At 47.3% G+C, this 18,892-nt stretch overlaps 1 protein-coding gene across 1 annotated transcript in view; it reads left to right on the top strand.

Moving 5' to 3' along the window:
• The window catches only part of bin3 (bridging integrator 3), a 122,406-nt gene that overhangs the window by 69,614 nt on the left and 33,900 nt on the right, over positions 1-18,892 (top strand). Inside the window, exons 6-7 of the mRNA XM_038785677.1 lie at positions 16,380-16,521; positions 17,736-17,870. Of these exons, the coding sequence (XP_038641605.1) occupies positions 16,380-16,521; positions 17,736-17,870 (277 nt within the window). The remainder of the gene's footprint in view (positions 1-16,379; positions 16,522-17,735; positions 17,871-18,892) is intronic.

Genomic DNA, 18,892 nt, shown 5'->3' on the forward strand with positions numbered 1-18,892 from the left:
GTGTGCAGGAGGGTTTCCTGACACAATATGTTGACAGGCCAACAAGAGGCGAGGCCACATTGGATTTGGTTTTGGGTAATGAACCAGGCCAGGTGTTAGATCTGGAGGTAGGTGAGCACTTTGGAAACAGTGACCACAATTCGGTGACCTTTACGTTAGTGATGGAAAGGGATAAGTATACCCCGCAGGGCAAGAGTTATAGCTGGGGGAAGGGCAATTATGATGCCATTAGACATGACTTAGGATGTGTTGGTTGGAGAAGTAGGCTGCAAGGGTTGGGCACACTGGATATGTGGAGCTTGTTCAAGGAACAGCTATTGCATGTTCTTGATAAGTACGTACCAGTCAGGCAGGGAGGAAGGGGTCGAGCGAGGGAACCGTGGTTTACCAAAGAAGTGGAATCTCTTGTTAAGAGGAAGAAGGAGGCCTATGTGAAGATGAGGCGTGAAATTTCAGTTGGGGCGCTTGATAGTTACAAGGAAGCGAGGAAGGATCTAAAGAGAGAGCTGAGACGAGCAAGGAGGGGACATGAGAAGTCTTTGGCAGGTAGGATCAAGGAAAACCCAAAAGCTTTCTATAGGTATGTCAGGAATAAAAGAATGACTAGGGTAAGAGTAGGGCCAGTCAAGGACAGTGGTGGGAAGTTGTGTGTGGAGGCTGAGGAGATAAGCGAGGTACTAAATGAATACTTTTCGTCAGTATTCACTCAAGAAAAAGATAATATTGTGGAGGAGAATGCTGAGACCCAGGCTATTAGAATAGATGGCATTGAGGTGCGTAGGGAAGAAGTGTTGGCAATTCTGGACAAGGTGAAAATAGATAAGTCCCCGGGGCCGGATGGGATTTATCCTAGGATTCTCTGGGAAGCCAGGGAAGAGATTGCTGAGCCTTTGGCTTTGATTTTTAGGTCATCATTGGCTACAGGAATAGTGCCAGAGGACTGGAGGATAGCAAATGTGGTCCCTTTGTTCAAGAAGGGGAGTAGAGATAACCCCGGTAACTATAGGCCGGTGAGCCTAACGTCTGTGGTGGGTAAAGTCTTGGAGCGGATTATAAAAGATACGATTTATAATCATCTAGATAGGAATAATATGATTAGGGACAGTCAGCATGGTTTCGTGAAGGGTAGGTCATGCCTCACAAACCTTATCGAGTTCTTTGAGAAGGTGACTGAACAGGTAGACGAGGGTAGAGCAGTTGATGTGGTGTATATGGATTTCAGTAAAGCATTTGATAAGGTTCCCCACGGTCGGCTATTGCAGAAAATACGGAGGCTGGGGATTGAGGGTGATTTAGAGATGTGGATCAGAAATTGGCTAGTTGGAAGAAGACAGAGAGTGGTAGTTGATGGGAAATGTTCAGAATGGAGTTCAGTTACGAGTGGCGTACCACAAGGATCTGTTCTGGGGCCGTTGCTGTTTGTCATTTTTATAAATGACCTAGAGGAGGGCGCAGAAGGATGGGTGAGTAAATTTGCAGACGACACTAAAGTCGGTGGAGTTGTAGACAGTGCGGAAGGATGTTGCAGGTTACAGAGGGACATAGATAAGCTGCAGAGCTGGGCTGAGAGGTGGCAAATGGAGTTTAATGTGGAGAAGTGTGAGGTGATTCACTTTGGAAAGAATAACAGAAATGCGGAATATTTGGCTAATGGTAAAATTCTTGGTAGTGTGGATGAGCAGAGGGATCTCGGTGTCCATGTACATAGATCCCTGAAAGTTGCCACCCAGGTTGATAGGGTTGTGAAGAAGGCCTATGGTGTGTTGGCCTTTATTGGTAGAGGGATTGAGTTCCGGAGCCATGAGGTCATGTTGCAGTTGTACAAAACTCTAGTACGGCCGCATTTGGAGTATTGCGTACAGTTCTGGTCGCCTCATTATAGGAAGGACGTGGAAGCTTTGGAACGGGTGCAGAGGAGATTTACCAGGATGTTGCCTGGTATGGAGGGAAAATCTTATGAGGAAAGGCTGATGGACTTGAGGTTGTTTTCGTTAGAGAGAAGAAGGTTAAGAGGTGACTTAATAGAGGCATACAAAATGATCAGAGGGTTAGATAGGGTGGACAGCGAGAGCCTTCTCCCGCGGATGGAGGTGGCTAGCACGAGGGGACATAGCCTTAAATTGAGGGGTAATAGATATAGGACAGAGGTCAGAGGTGGGTTTTTTACGCAAAGAGTGGTGAGGCCGTGGAATGCCCTACCTGCAACAGTAGTGAACACGCCAACATTGAGGGCATTTAAAAATTTATTGGATAAGCATATGGATGATAAGGGCATAGTGTAGGTTAGATGGCCTTTAGATTTTTTCCATGTCGGTGCAACATCGAGGGACGAAGGGCCTGTACTGCGCTGTATCATTCTATGTTCTATGTTCTATGTGCAGGGTAGGTGGACTGACCACGCTAAATTGCCCCTTAATTGGAAAAAAATGAATTGGGTCCTCTAAATTTATTTTAAAAATAGCACATGTTAAAACTTTTGTGGACTAGTAAAAATTCAATCCCACAAGTGCCAGTAAAAATTCCAGAATACCGGTCACTAAAAACATAATTTTGATAGCTTACTCATATTAAGCAATATCCCTGACATTATCCATACTTAAGCGACTCTATGATGACCCTCTGACTCACCATGGCAAATTTACTAATGCATTAATATTCTTGCAATGATACCCTACTGAGTAGAGCAGGCAATTTATACACACACACAGACGCATAACTCCCAATGTAACCTGTGTTGGATAAGGATCAACAGGTCTCCGCTTTTGGAACCTCTTAGGTCCATCTGAAAGGAAAAGCTTTTTGCGCAGGGTGATGTCTCCCGACAGTGGTGCACTGCCCTGGGGTGTCGGCTTAGATGATGCGTGGAAGTCCCTGGAAGGGGTCTTGGACCCATAGCCACCTGATCGAGAGGCAGGAGCGTCAGCACCGAGAGGTGGCTGTCACACACCGGTTGCCAGATGCCATCTGAGAGCTAATTGGGCGTGTCACACGCTACCCTCCGCCTCTCCCTCCCTGTGGGATGTCCCAGCTCTTTTTCACAGTGGAACATGTGAGGGTGGAGTTTGCCTTGTGTGCTGACTCATCTGGCACTCCCAACACAGCGTGTGTCTGCTCCAGTGGGCAGCATATTGTCAAAGTTTGGTTTATATTCAGACATTTCCGATTTTAATCACACCACCATTGGCAGACGAGCCTCCCACTGCCCGGGACCTCTTCACTTCTCTCTCGCCTCCTTTGGGACCTTCCCTAAAATCTACCTCTTGGACCAAACTTTGGGTCGTTTGTGGCTCATTGTCAAATCGCACTCTCCTGTGAAGCACATTGCGGCACTTTTGCATGTTCAAGGTGCCATAGAAATGTACAAGGACTACAAGCAAGGACTTGACATTCGGTGTTCCCACTTGGCCTCTTATTTTTGAGGAAGTACACACGTAAGCCGGATAGGTGTTGCTCCAAAATTTCCACTGTGTTCTGAGCCTCTAGTTATTCAAGATTGAGCAGTTGTGCATTCTCTGTCAGCCTGCCCTGGAATATTTACTTCATTCAGGGAACATGGCACAGTCACCACATGTTGGCCACCATCCAGTTTATTTCATCATCACTCTATTCCCCTGCTTACTCCAAGCTCTGCTTCAAGCATTGCGACACACCCATACCAGCCTCCCTGAACAGGCTCTGGAATGTGGCGACTAGGGGCTTTTCACAGAAACTTCATTTGAAGCCTACTTGTGACAATAAGCGATTTTCATTTTTCACGCTTACCCTCTTGGAGTGTCACTCGAAATGGTTGAAAATGGCTCCTCCAGAAGTGAGTCACGTTTGGTCTTCGGGAAGTGGATTGATGTTTGAAAGCTTATCTGCATTTATGAACCAAATAATTAAATGAGCCCTCGGTATGAAAGCCAATTGCATGGTCACTTTTAGAGAACCACTTTGAGAACGTTCTGCCCACGTCTCCCTGCTCCTGAAGAGGATAGAGTGAGTTTGACACTTGTTATCTGAGATCACACGTCTGAATTATCCTCACTCTTGGGCTTTTATTTATTTCCATGCAGGTAGCATGAAAACCCACCCCTGGAAGCACACTATTGTGCTTGGTGGATGGTCTATTGCCTGACGAGAAGGCAAGCAGTTTCCACACGGAAGTAATCTGGGAGTGGCTCCAGGTGTTCAGCCGTGTGCTTCATCCTGTTGTGCAATGCAGGCCGGGTCACATTGTTTTTCTTCATTTGAAAAATTGCATAATTTGCTCATACCAAGTCGGTTGTATTTGCCAATTGTTCCCTGGAATTTTCTGCCGATGTTTGAAGAAAAGCTACGTCAACAGTGTTGATAAGACTGCTTGTACTTGTTCCTCTGAGTCTGGTCTTGCCAGGAATTAATACGTGTGAACGGTCCTGGGCCAGGACAGTATTTCCTTCCTGTTGTTCTTCCACTACTTTCTGAGGTTTACAGGTGAGGGCCAGGAGGTTGAGTGGGGATTTGAGGAAAAGAGCTCAGGTGGGAGTCTGCAATGCGCAGTTGACAATTGTGCAAATGTCACAGATATGTGAAAGTAAAACAGATAGCTTATTGGAACTTCACCTTTAAACCAGGGGCACGTGGTGTTTGGAATTGCACCAGCTATTGCTGATGTTAAGCAAGGAATGGACCAGAAAAGCTTGTCAGAGTAAAATGTCAAGACAGACTATTGGACAGCGGAAAGGTACAGTGGGGTATGGTACCATGGTGCTTTTGTTACTGGACTAATCATCTGGAGACGTATGTTGACATCCCACTGAACAAGGTGGGAAATTCATGTTCAGGTAATTAAATTAAGCGGGAAATCTGGAATAAAAAGCTCGTCGTTGTAATGTCGAACATGAAACAGTCAGGTTGCTGGGAAAGACCACCTTCAGGGAGGGAGATCTGCCATCCTTACCCCGTCTGTGACTGCAGACCCACAGCAGTGTGATTGACCTTTTAACCCCCTCTGAAATGGCCCAGAGAGGCACTTGGGTAGATCCGACCACTGCGGTCAAGTGTAGTCACCACAAGGACTGCAGCGGTTCAGGAAAGTAGCTCTCCGCCACTCTCCCAAGGGCCATAAACGCAGGCTTTCACTCTTGTAATGAATTTTCAAACAAAATTGTCTCCTTCACTGGTCTAGGAGCTGTAACCTCAGTGCAGTCTCATCTTAACTCCAAATCTGGGAAGTTACATTTTCCCCGAGTACTAAATCGGGCCCTTGTCTGATCAATCATGCCACTGGATTCTAATTATTGGATCATTTTGACATTTTTAACACCGCAAAAATGGTTTTAATGACCAGGAGCAGGCCAGAATGTTATGAAAACCTTGGTACAACTTGATAAAATTGTTCTGTGTTGAACTATCCATATCAGTGACACAAACCGGTCAGAATACTAATGCAATCTTGGCTAATATTGTGTATGTGTATGTCTCTTAATGTGTCACAAGATATCACAGTTGGGGAAAAACAGCTCCAAATTGTTCCTTCCAGCACTAAGATTTGTCTTCTGCGGATATTTGCAAAGTAAACCCCAGCAAATATGAAATCACACAGACATCAGCCACTTCAATCATGCTTCGCTCTCATCCTTCCTCATCGAACACCATCAGAATTCCCCTCTTCCTCATATGCTTGCCTAACTTCCCCAAAATTGCATTGCACCATTCAATCAGCCACTCCCTCTGGCAGCGACTTCCACATTGTCACTATTTTCTGGGGAAAGAGGGCAGCAGGGTAGCATGGTGGTTAGCATAAATGCTTCACAGCTCCAGGGTCCCAGGTTCGATTCCCGGCTGGGTCACTGTCTGTGCGGAGTCTGCACGTCCTCCCCGTGTGTGCGTGGGTTTCCTCCGGGTGCTCCGGTTTCCTCCCACAGTCCAAAGATGTGCGGGTTAGGTGGATTGGCCATGCTAAATTGCCCGTAGTGTGCTAATAAAAGTAAGGTTAAGGGGAGGGGTTGTTGGGTTACGGGTATAGGGTGGATACGTGGGTTTGAGTAGGGTGATCATGGCTCGGCACAACATTGAGGGCCGAAGGGCCTGTTCTGTGCTGTACTGTTCTATGTTCTATGTTTCTCTTGAATTCCTGAATGGATTTCAGCCTTCTGGTTTTAACTTGCCCACAAACGCCCTCTGTGGGCGGCACAATAGCACAGTGGTTAGCACTGTTGCTTCACAGCGCCATGCACCCGGGTTCGATTCCCGGCTTGGGTCACTGTCAAAGAACAAAGAAAATTACAGCACAGGAACAGGCCCTTCGGCCCTCCCAGCCTGCGCCGATCCAGATCCTTTATCTAGACCTGTCTCCTATTTTCCAAGGATCTACTTCCCTCTGTTCCCGGCCGTTCATATACCTGTCTAGATGACTCCCCCACTCTTGGGAAAAGCTTGTTGCTATCCACCCTGTCCATACCTCTCATAATTTTGTAGACCTCAATCAGGTCCCCCCTCAACCTCCGTCTTTCCAACAAAAATAATCCTAATCTACTCAACCTTTCTTCATAGCTAGCACCCTCCATACCAGGCAACATCCTGTCTGTGTGGAATCTGCACGTTCTCCCCGTGTCTGTGTGGGTTTCCTCCGGGTGCTCCGGTTTCCTCCCACAAGTCCCGAAAGATGTGATGTTCGGTGAATCAGACATTCTGAATTCTCCCTCAGTGTACCTGAACAGGTGCCGGAGTGTGGTGACTAGGGGATTTTCACAGTAACTTCATTGCAGTGTTAATGTAATCCTACGGGCAGCACGGTAGCATAGTGGTTAGCATAAATGCTTCACAGCTCCAGGGTCCCAGGTTCGGTTCCCGGCTGGGTCACTGTCTGTGCGGAGTCTGCACGTCCTCCCCGTATGTGCGTGGGTTTCCTCCGGGTGCTCCGGTTTCCTCCCACAGTCCAAAGATGTGCGCGTTAGGTGGATTGGCCATGCTAAATTGCCCGTAGTGTCCTAAAAAGTAAGGTTAAGGGGGAGAGTTGTTGGGTTACGGGTATAGGGTGGATACGTGAGTTTGAGTAGGGTGATCATTGCTCGGCACAACATCGAGGGCCGAAGGGCCTGTTCTGTGCTGTACTGTTCTAAATTCTAAATTCTACTTGTGACACTAATAAAGATTATTATGACACTGTTCTTTGGAGACAAGCAGCACAGAAGAGAGGTCCTTTGGCCCATTGAGCCTGTACTGACAAAAAATTGACTCCACATCTAGACTAATCCCATTCACGGCACTTGGCCCATTGCCTTGAATGTTGTGACATTTCAAATGCTCAACCAGGTACTTTTTAATGTTTGTGAGGTTTCCTGCCTCTGCTACTCTCCCAGACAGTGCCTTCCAGACTCCAACACCCTCTGGATGAAAAATCCCTTCCTCAAATCCCCTCAAAACCGCCTGTCCCTCACCTTAAAATGTGTCCCCTCGTTATTGAACCTTCAACCATTTTAAAGATGTCTGTTCGGCCTCCTCTCAGGCTTCTCTTTCAGGAGAAAAGAGAGCCAGCCTGTTCATCTTTTCCTGGGAGTTTTAACCACTGTTCTGCTGTTAACTTTTGTCAATCATTTTTGCACCCTTTCCAGTGTCTCGATATCCTTTTTATACAATGTGACACAGCACTGTGAATGTGGTCTCATCTTGGTTTGATACAAGCTGAGTACCATTTCTCTATTTTTCATGATATCTCCATCCGTTGGATGTGCATTCAGTTGCCTGGGCTCCAAGCTGTGGAATTCGCTCTCTGCCTCTCTCTCTCGCTTTCCTCTATGAGGACACTTGTTAAAACCTACCTCTTCGATTAAGCTGATGTACCGCCTGATAATGTGGCTGGGAATCACACTGTGAAGCACCGTGCGACATTTCATTTTGTAATGGTGCTGTAGAAATTTCAGTTCTTTTCAAATGTGGAACTATCCTTGAGTGTTTGCTTTTTTGTGGCCTGATTAACCTGCATTGGGACTTGTCGACATTAGTGTATTTGCCCTTTGCCTCCCAACCCAATTTAGGCTTTTATTTGACAAGTTATTTGTCACCGTCTTATTTTTCTTCGCAAAATTTAATACCCCACACTTGGCCTTTGTTGAATTAATTTTCGAATTATTTCCATTCTGTAGGTTTATCCATGCCTTCTTGTACTTTTTGCACTTTCTGCACAGTGATGACTATCGGCCCAACATTTTGGCCAAAAGTAGTCATTTTAACAGTTTTTCCACACACACACAGGCAATATTTTTCTAACCACTCACACACCTGTTGTACAGCTGTCTCCTCTTCTGTTTTTAAGTGTGCTATTTGTACTGATGATTGGTGCCGAAAGAAAGATGTTGCAGTCACATTTCTTGGACACCTTGGTTTTGGACTCCCAGGGGTGTGGGATGGTTTCAGGTTTGGCAACCAGTGGTACTGGACACAAACCACTTTGTTGATTCATGTTGGTCTTGGCCACCAAACTCTTCCAACCCCCGTCAAGAATAAAAGCCTTCTTTGAATACTGTAACATTTCTGCAAACATTGAACAAAAACATGCTTCTTGTGAGGACCCGGCCTCCGGTGCACTGAGCACACTGGCTGGCCCACAGCTGGCTTTTCTCACACTCTGCCCTGACCCTAGAATCAAGATGGGTCTTTGGAGTTCAGGTACAGATCAGCCATGGTCTGTGGTGACTGGTGGAACGTGCTCGAGGGGTTCAGCGGCCTATCCTGATCCAATGTTCCTGTTTGGCGCAGACGTTCCAAGTTGACATCAGCTTCTGGAGAATTGTTCTCCATAATCGCTTTGTTAGATCGGTTTCTCCCATACTTAACCTCTTCATCTGCCAATTCTGACGCTTGCCGTAATACTTGAGAGAGTTAACATTCTGAGCATGCCCAAACCAAAGGAGGTTGTGAGCCAACACACATGGGCCCACTCACCATTGCGGTGCTCTTTCTGTTTATCCTGTTCTTCATTTCACCTTGAGTATCTTTGATGCTGCTGGGGAAGAGATTTCCATCTCACCTTTCCCAGTGACCAAGTTTCCAACATGAAGAATAAATAAACGGTGTCAGAGACCTCACTTGTGAGCCCTGTTCAAGGACGAATGCTCTCTTGTTTTCTTATCCCTGCACGCACAAATATCTGATCAGAGCGTTTGCCTTTCTTTTTTCCACCGCTCTTTTGTTAACTCCCCACACCTTTTCAATCTTTGGCTTCTCACTGGAAGTTTGACTCGCTGTTTGATCCTGCTTTTATTCTGTAGTTAGAAGTAAATCTATTCTTGTATTTCAGAGAAAGTGACCCGTTGCCCATCTCTGACGAACAAAACGTTCTTGTTTTAAAATCCAGCCAGCCCCACTCTGGTCTCTTGGCTTTCCGCACACTCGGACTGCTTTGAGATTGGAGATTGGTAGATATTGGTGACTTTCTAACTGGCATCTCTGGACCATTTGATATTTGTTTATAGCTGAGCCATTTCCTGTTGATTGCAACTTGATCAGTCTGCTCCTTCACACTGTCGTCTAGGGATCTTGATCTCTTTCTGGATGTTCTAGTGTGCGCAAACTGTACCTCCCACCGCAAGGTCATTCATTGCAGAATCTACACAACAATCCCACTATTCTGTTATTGCCTGAGCCATCTCTTCCAGAAATCGTTCTTATCTCCAGCCTTGGTATTGTGTGGACACACATGATGTGATAGTTGGAGGGCGAGTGTTGAATTATGCTGCAATTTGCTGACTGACTGGCTCTAAAGAACAAAGAAAAGTACAGCACAGGAACAGGCCCTTCAGCCCTCCAAGCCTGCGCCGACCATGCTGCCCGTCTAAACTAAAATCGTCTACACTCCCTGGGTCCGTATCTCTCTATTCCCATCCTATTCATGTATTTGTCAAAATGCCCCTTAAACGTCACTATCGTCCCTGCTTCCACCACCTCCTCCGGCAGCGAGTTCCGGGCACTCACTACCCTCTGTCTCGGGATCTTGATCTCTTTCTGGATGTTCTAGTGTGCGCATCTTCATCTGCCTTGTTCATCTCCTCTAAACCTTGCCCCCCCCCCCCCCCACCTTAAACCTATGCCCCCTAGTAATTGACCCCTCTACCATGGGAAAAGCCTCTGACTATCCACTCTGTCTATGCCCCTCATAATTTTGTACACCTCTATCAGATCGCCCCTCAACCTCCGTCGTTCCAGTGAGAACAAACCGAGTTTATTCAACCGCTCCTCATAGCTAATGCCCTCCATACCAGGCAACATCCTGGTAAATCTCTTCTGCACCCTCTCTAAAGCCTCCACATCCTTCTGGTAGTGTGGTGACCAGAATTGAACACTATACTCCAAGTGTGGCTTAACTAAGGTTCTATACAGCTGCAACATGACTTGCCAATTTTTATACTCAATGCCCTGGCCAATGAAGGCAAGCATGCCGTATGCCTTCTTGACTACCTTCTCCACCTGTGTTGCCCCTTTCAGTGACCTGTGGACCTGTACACCTAGATCTCTCGGACTGTCAATACTCTTGAGGGTTCTACCATTCACTGTATATTCCCGACCTGCATTAGACCTTCCAAAATGCATTACCTCACATTTGTCTAGATTAAACTCCATCTGCCATCTCTCCGCCAAAGTCTCCAAACGATCTAAATCCTGTTGTATCCTCTGACAGTGCTCATCGCTATCTGCAATTCCACCAACCTTTGTGTTGTCTGCAAACTTACTAATCAGACCAGTTACATTTTCCTCCAAATCATTTATATATACTACAAACAGCAAAGGTCCCAGCACTGATCCCTGCGGAACACCACTAGTCACAGCCCTCCAATCAGAAAAGCACCTTCCATTGCTACTCTCTGCCTTCTATGACCTAGCCAGTTCTGTATCCACCTTGCCAGCTCACCCTGATCCCGTGTGACTTCACCTTTTGTACCAGTCTGCCATGTGGAACCTTGTCAAAGGCCTTACTGAAGTTCATATAGACAACATCCACTGCCCTACCTGCATCAATCATCTATTTGATCTTCTCAAAAAACTCCTATCAAGTTAGTGAGACACGACCTCCCCTTCACAAAACCGTGCTGCCTCTCGCTAATACGTCCACTTGCTTCCAAATGGCAGTAGATCCTGTCTCGAAGAATTCTCTCCTGTAATTTCCCTACCACTGACGTAAGGCTCACTGGCCTATAGTTCCCTGGATTATCCTTGCTACCCTTCTTAAACAAAGGAACAACATTGGCTATTCTCTAGTCCTCCAGGACATCACCTGAAGACAGTGAGGATCCAAAGATTTCTGTCAAGGCCTCAGCAATTTCCTCTCTAGCCTCCTTCGGTATTCTGGGGTAGATCCCATCAGGCCCTGGGGACTTATCTACCTTAATATTTTACAAGATGCCCAACACCTCGTCGTTTTGGATCTCTATGTGACCCAGGCTATCTACACACCCTTCTCCACACTCAACATCCACCAATTCCTGCTCTTTGATGAATACCCCATTCTATTATTGTTAGTCCTTCTAGAGGGAATCGTGCTGTGGCTATGGTCTCGAAGGAGGCTGTTCGGACCATCGTGTCTGCACCTGTTGGCCCGATGAGAATCGTGACTGAGTCACAATACAATATCGTTTCTCCCAATTTCAACCTGATTTGCTCTGGTCCCTCAATTCTATATGAATGTTGTGCGACATCATTGTTTTAACCACCCGGTTCACTTTTTTCCTCAAGGCCCTGTATAAGTTTTGAGTCGAGGTGTCAAGGGGCTGATGTTGGGAAACACTGTTTCCACAGGTGGGGTGAGTATCAGTCGGTAACGCACTCAATTGAGAAAGCTGTTGCGGCCCCAGGTTACTTGATGAGCTAAAAACCAAGACTGATTTTTTGTGTTTGGGGAGGATATGCTCTTTCAGAGGGCCGGTGCAGACTCGATGGGCTGAATGGCCTCCTTCTGCACTGTAAATTCTATGATATTGAGACCCAAGTCAGGGAAATGAGCGGTGATACACATCAGTTCAGATTTATGAGGCTGGCCGCTGGGCTGAGGGGATTGTCTGATGCTGAAATGCTGAGTGAATCGTGCCTATATTCCTTTGGAGTTTCGAAGAGTGAGGGATAACCTTGTTGCAACAGGCCCGTTTCTGGAGGGGCTTGACAGGGTAGATAGAGCTCAGGTGTCATTTCCTCTGGCTGGGGAATCGAGAGCACAAAGGAAAAGCCTCCAGGCAGGCGGCCAATCATTTTAGGCCTGAGAGGTGGAACGATTCCTTCATCCCATTCGTCATGAACCTTTGGAATTCTCGACCCAGAGAGCTGGAGATGCTCCAGCACTGAATATATTTAAAGCTGCTTCAGGACACATTGATCTCAGAGAATCCAGGGATAATGGAAGGTGGAGAGGAAAATGGAATTCAGGCAAGAGATTAACCATGATCCTATTGAATGGCAGAGCAGGCTTGAGGGGTCGAATGGTCGACTCCTCCTATTTTTGATGTTCTTCGCTTACTTGAATGGGAAAGCATGAGCTTCAGAGGCTGAATGACCTCCTTGTTCTCCAGCTGAGGTGAGATGAAGCATGGTGGGCGGAAGCTTGTGTCATGAATAAACACAGGCTGCTTAGGCCAAATGGTCTGGGCTGTGTGCTGTACCTCCAGTGTCACGGTAGCATAGTGGTTAGCACTATCACAGAACACGGAACACAGAACAGTACAGCACAGAACAGGCCCTTCGGCCCTCGATGTTGTTCCGAGCAATGATCACCCTACTCAAACCCACGTATCTACCCTATACCCGTAACCCAACAACCCCCCTCTTAACCTTACATTTTAGGACACTACGGGCAATTTAGCATGGCCAATCCACCTAACCCGCACATCTTTGGACTGTGGGAGGAAACCGGAGCACCCGGAGGAAACCCACGCACACATGCTACCGTGCTGCCCTATCGCTTCACAACGCCAGGGTCCTGAGCTCGATTTCCCCAGCCAGAGGAATTGACTTGGGTCTCTGTCTGTGAGGAGTCGGCACGTTCTCCCCGTGTCTGCGTGGGTTTCCTCCGGGTGCTCCGGTTTCCTCCCACAAGTCCCGAAAGACGTGCTGTTCGGTGAATTGGACATTCTGAATTCTCCCTCAGTGTACCCGAACAGATGCGGAGTGTGGCAACTCGGGGATTTCACAGTACCTCCATTGCAGTGTTAATGTCAGCCTACTTGTGACAGTAATAAAGATTATTATTATTCCATCTGAGTTTTGAGATCTTCCTTTGAAAAGTTGAAGTCTTTTTGAACTGATGGTATGACACAGATTGGCAGTGACAGTATCCAACACCTTTCCCCAGAGCAGACTCCACAACTCTCTGGTGAGCCATCCTGCTCGGGATATCACCTTGGTCACATGCTCATGAGGACCTCTCGATGGGAGCCGCTCACCCTGAATCCTTGAGAGAATCTGATTAATTCAGAACCGGGTCGACCAGTGCTTGTTTGGGATGTGTTTCTCACACTTGGGGTCCAGCGAGAAGTGATGAACGGTCCGATAGCTGATTGACCTCTGTCATAGAATTTACAGTGCAGAAGGAGGCCATTCGGCCCATCGAGTCTGCACCGGCTCTTGGAAAGAGCACCCTACCCAAGGTCAACACCCCATCCCCATAACCCAGTAACCCCACCCAACACTGAGGGCAATTTTGGACACTAAGGGCAATTTATCATGGCCAGTCCACCTAACCTGCACATCTTTGGACTGTGGGAGGAAACCGGAGCACCCGGAGGAAACCCACGCACACACGGGGAGGATGTGCAGACTCCGCACAGACAGTGACCCAAGCCGGAATCGAACCTGGGACCCTGGAGCTGTGCAGCAATTGTGCTATCCACAATGCTACCCTGCTGCCTGTTGCTGATAGTTCAGGAGGAACTTTTTTTTCTCTTGTTCTACGTGTGAGAAAAGGCAGTAGGAAACTTGAAAAAGGTACTGCTTGCTATGGCTGTTGTGCATCTCAGCAGGCCACCCTTGCATGTATTCCTGTCGGGGCTCAGCAGCTTACAAGCTCTGGTGAAGAGAGAGAGAGAGAGACGAGCAACATTCTCTTCCCTGTAGCTCAGAATGTTGTCTGGCCCAAATGTTTATTCATTTTCCCTCTTTAAGAAACCATGAACTTCACTTCAACTGCTCCAGCTGGCAAGGCATTCCATGTTCCAACAATCATCTGTGTGAATGAATATCTCTGTAACCCCCTCCAGCCCCGCTCATCATTCACTCCCTCCTCAAACGGGGAAAATAAAGTTTTGTATCTATTTCAAACCCTCCATGACTTTTTTGACAGAAATATCTTTACTGAGTCTCCTGTCAGCCTCCTCTGCTGCAGCGAGGAAGGGATTGTAAATCTCTGCCCACAATTATCATGCTCCACACTGGCCTTTTCTCATCCTCCCTCAACTATCACCCTATTCCTTTCTCTCTGGTGCATCTATCCAGCTTCCCCTTCATTGTATTTGTTCCACTGGCTCCAACCGTGCCCCGTGATGGCAGGTTCCACACTCTCCTTGCTCTCTGAGTAAAGACGTTTTTTTCCCTGAATTCCCTGCCGTGAAGTTTGTGGTGACCATCTCGTGTTAATGGCCTCATCCTGACACACGGAAACACACTCTCTGAGACCTGTCCATCAAAATCACTCGAGCGCCTGGCACTGTCGGCTTAGCGGCAAATTGCTCGTGAGGGGAGACATATCGAGCCCGTGTGGGCTGCTGTGGCTTGTAGCTAGGCCGAAGACAGAAACCCAAACTGTACTTGCCCCCTTTACTGAAGGCCAATGCGTCGAATCAGAAAGTGGTGCGAGACTCCCAGCCCAGTGGAAAACACAAGTCTGTTTCAGGTTTTCATAAATCTCCCTCAGTGCAGAGCAGTCGCAGTTAGTTTGATTTATTTCAGTTCTTAATTTTGAAAAAAACACTCAAAATTCGCACTTATTTGATGGAATTTGTGTCGCTCAAAAAGATGACAGTAAACTGACTTCCTGTCCCTTTTCATCGCAAGTCTGCCGCTGAAATCGGCCTCGCTGGATTTCAGACGTATGGTCATTTTTTGATTTTGCTGGAATGATTTATTCCGCCCAGTCTGGGTTGCGATGGTGTTGGGCATTTGCAGTCAATAAGTTAAACATTGAGCTCCTCCGCCCCTGAACATGTTTGTATTGATCTGTGGCATCCCTTGTGACCCCTGGATGTCTGAGAGGGAGGGCCTGGACAAGTTCCACCTTGAGATGAGACTTGGTGGTAATATTGTGCTTCTCATGCCCCTGGGGAGGCTCGTGGAGAACAAGTCTGAATTCTGAAACGGAAATTGAAAATGCAGCAAATCTGTCAGCCTGGGAAAATGAACATGGTGTAGACCTCCTCAAAACCAACGTGTTTGAAAAGGGCATCATTACTCACATTGGAACTGTTTGTGCTTTGAAACTATTGTCTGTCGATGATATAAAACCATTGTATGGATCAGTTTGTCTTGCATTATCCTTAGTTTCTGAAAGAGGAGGGTGGTGTCTGGCAGAACAGGATAGAGCACCTTGATTCCATTCCTCCATTCAGCCGCATCATGGCTGACGTACCCACCTTTGACCCTTCTGTCATTTAAAGTAGATTGGGGAGGCAGTGGGCTCGTGGTATTGTCGCTGGACTAGTAATCCAGGATAATGCTCTTCGGGACCCGGGTTCAAAACCCACCATGGCAGGTGGTGAAATCTGAATTCAATAAAAACCTGGAATTAAAAGTCTAAACATGAACATGAAACCATTGTTGTGAAAACCCATCTGGCTCATTAATGTCCCTTTAGGGAAGGAAATCTGCTGTCCTTTCCTGGTCTGGCCTACATGTGACTCCAGACCCGCAGCAATGTGGTTGACACTGAAATTCCCTCAGGGATGGGCAATAATTGATGGCCCAGCCAGCGACGCCCACATCCCGTGAACCAATAAAAAAAAGTGGATATTAATTCAGGAATGGCCATCAAGGTAATGGGGATAAAAGGCTTTGCATTTCCCTAGTATCATGATCGATTTCAGAATGCTCTCCAAGTCTTTGCGCCAGACTATACAAACATGGTCAGGTCCCCAAACACTAAATGAATAACCTATCAGTCTGGGGTTGATGATTAGGTATGTTGGCAATGGAGGAACAGCTTGTCCATTCACCCATAAAGGCTGATGGGGCCTTTCTCCTGCGGCGATGTGGCATTCCCCTGGCATTGTTCTTCGATGGCTCATCTGTTGGCGTCTTGGAGTTGATTCTGGCACCTTGGCCTTCTGGTTTGAGGTGTTAGTGCCTGGTGAGCTCTCTAACTGACTGCCCCGTGCTCGTGGCCCCAGCGCGAAGCATTCTCGCAAACTCTCTTCACTTCTTGTTTTGTCTTTGTTGTTATCAAGGTTCGGCAATGTTTTCCCAAGTCTGAACATGGCTGTGAAGAGACGGGAACAGAGTTTGCAGGATTATAAAAGGCTACAGTCCAAAGTGGAGAAATATGAAGAGAAGGAGAAATCGGGTCCTGTGCTTGTCAAGCTTCACCAGGTAAGGTGACTGGCCTGTGAAGAATTAGACGGGTGGGTGATGTTTTTAAGATATCCAAGATGCATTCCCTGATGCAAAGTGAGGAGAGTTGTAAAATAGGAACAGCTTCAATGGTCTAAAGGTGATTTGGGTGGGAGTGCGGTGTGGGAAAGGATGGACCTTGTTCTGCAAACACGGGCCAGATTCCAATGGAGTCCGCTTTGAATGTGGCTGGACGTGGGGCAGGCGATGTGGTTGAGGCGACTCACTCCGCACGCTCAGGCATCGCGCCTTGCTGGGTCGTGACCAGGAATTGCTGCCTGTGTGTTCCTCACCTACTGCCCATGGCAACGAATCCTTCTGCACTGCCCCCACCCCACCCCACTCCAGCAGGCTCTGCATGGAGCGGGAACTGAACCCCAGACCCTCCCGGTTTATCTGCTCATTGGCTGACCTTGCAGAGTCACCGGGGAAAACATAAAGGCTGAGTGAAGTGATAACAGGGCAAAGGAGATGTGGAGGTTAGCAGAGGTTTAATGAAGGAGGAGAGAGCAAGAGAAGAAATAAACACAAAGAAAAGGGAATTAAAGAACTGAGTCGTCACTTCCTTCACCTGAGGAAGGAGCAGCGCTCCGAGAGCTAGTGATTTGAAACCAACCTGTTGGACTTTAACCTGGTGTTGTCAGACTTCTCACTGTGATCATCCTCTCTGCAACATGAGGACACTTGTCCAGGTCGATGGCAACTGAGTGGGGGGTCTCCTGAAAATTCAGAGCAAGCGGATTGCGCACTTCACCTGGAAGAGTGCACACAGCTGACACTGTCACTCAATCCACAATGTCCTCTCCCTCCTCTCGAGGTTTCCTTACTCAGGCTGATTTGTTTCTGTCTGTTTGACTAAGTTCTTCCTGCAGTGGACGAAACACCTTTCTTCACAGATCTCGGGCCTCAGTTTCCTGCCCATCTGTGCAGACGTTTTCTTTTGTCCTCCCAATAAAAATACAGTTAATGGTCCCACGACACAGCTTGAGTTTCTCTCCGATTGTGTTACCGGTGGATGCTGAGAATCAGTGTCAAACTGGATGCAGGGCCAGCCGACGTGGACAGTGGCGGATCCAGCTTTGTCCCCCATTGTGTCCCAGACATATCCAACCCTGGTTCCTCGCTGTTGGGTTTCAATCCTGGTACAAAGCACAAAGATCACATGTCTTTGGTTATTTTGTTTTATTCCCCAGGCGAGAGAGGAGCTGAGGCCGATTCGGGAAGACTTTGAAGCCAAGAACAAGCAGCTGCTTGAAGAGATGCCAAAGTTTTACAATAGCCGCATTGATTACTTTCAGCCAAGCTTTGAAGCTTTGATTCGTGCACAGGTAGGCAACGTTAGATTTGACCCCTTCCAAATCCCGTACTGTTTATTCTATTGGAATGGGATTGCCAGTTGTCTATCCAGGCTGAGATTTTTACAAAATAGTGCTATCATAAAGCAGTGTGCCGATTGGAGTGAGAAGGTACAGGGTGCACTGGAGCACAAGACCTGGTTCCTTTGTTAGCTTTTGATAGCACTGACCCTTTCTTTCATGGAAGATGTGTTGGTCCATCTTGTTTAAGAGGTTGGTGTGCTCTGTGTGATGTTCTGCGGATAGGATTGTGCAATCCAAATCTTCCACAACCCATCGAGTGCGCGATTAAGATGAGGGTTTGAACAGACAAGTGAGTTTCTGAGAGAGAAAATAGGAACCTGCTGTTTAAACCCTGTGGTTGTTTAATGGGCATCCTGTACCTTATCACTCCAATTGGCAGACTGCTTTATGAGAACACTATTTTATAAAAATCTCACCCGTTGGGTTTGAAACAATCTGTCGCTGACGGTCAGGTATTGAAATCTTTCCAAAGAGCCAGATGAGACAGGAGCGGCAGCCAGAGGTTTTTCTACCTCTCGAGGTATCGCCCTGTACGTCTTGGCTAAACCCTCACACCTTGTTCAAGTGGCTATTACTCATCCAAAATCTGACAGTGGCCTGGGGAGTCTCCGCAGTGGACCGCGCATACACACACACCACGTGCGCAGTATGCACACGAGCAACGGTCGCTCGATACTGATCAGAAGGGAAGTCCCTGACTTATTCTTTGGTGTACATTTCAAGGTGCCTCAGGCTAGTTACAGAGCTCCATGTGCCACCCTGCCTGACACTTGCTCATGTCATGTAGCACAGACTGGGAATCAAACTAGGGTCTCTGTTTGATATGAGGAGTGGGGCAGACGGCATTTCTCTGTGCAGAGCTGGCATTGACTCGATGGGCTGAATGGCCTCTTTCTGCCCGGTAAGTGACTCCGACTTTCTCGATGTGAAATGCTGAAATGAGAAGATAACTTGCTTTGGAGTTCTCAGGG

The sequence above is a fragment of the Scyliorhinus canicula genome, chromosome 26 (genome assembly GCF_902713615.1).
Source record: "Scyliorhinus canicula chromosome 26, sScyCan1.1, whole genome shotgun sequence".
Lineage (NCBI taxonomy): Eukaryota > Metazoa > Chordata > Chondrichthyes > Carcharhiniformes > Scyliorhinidae > Scyliorhinus > Scyliorhinus canicula.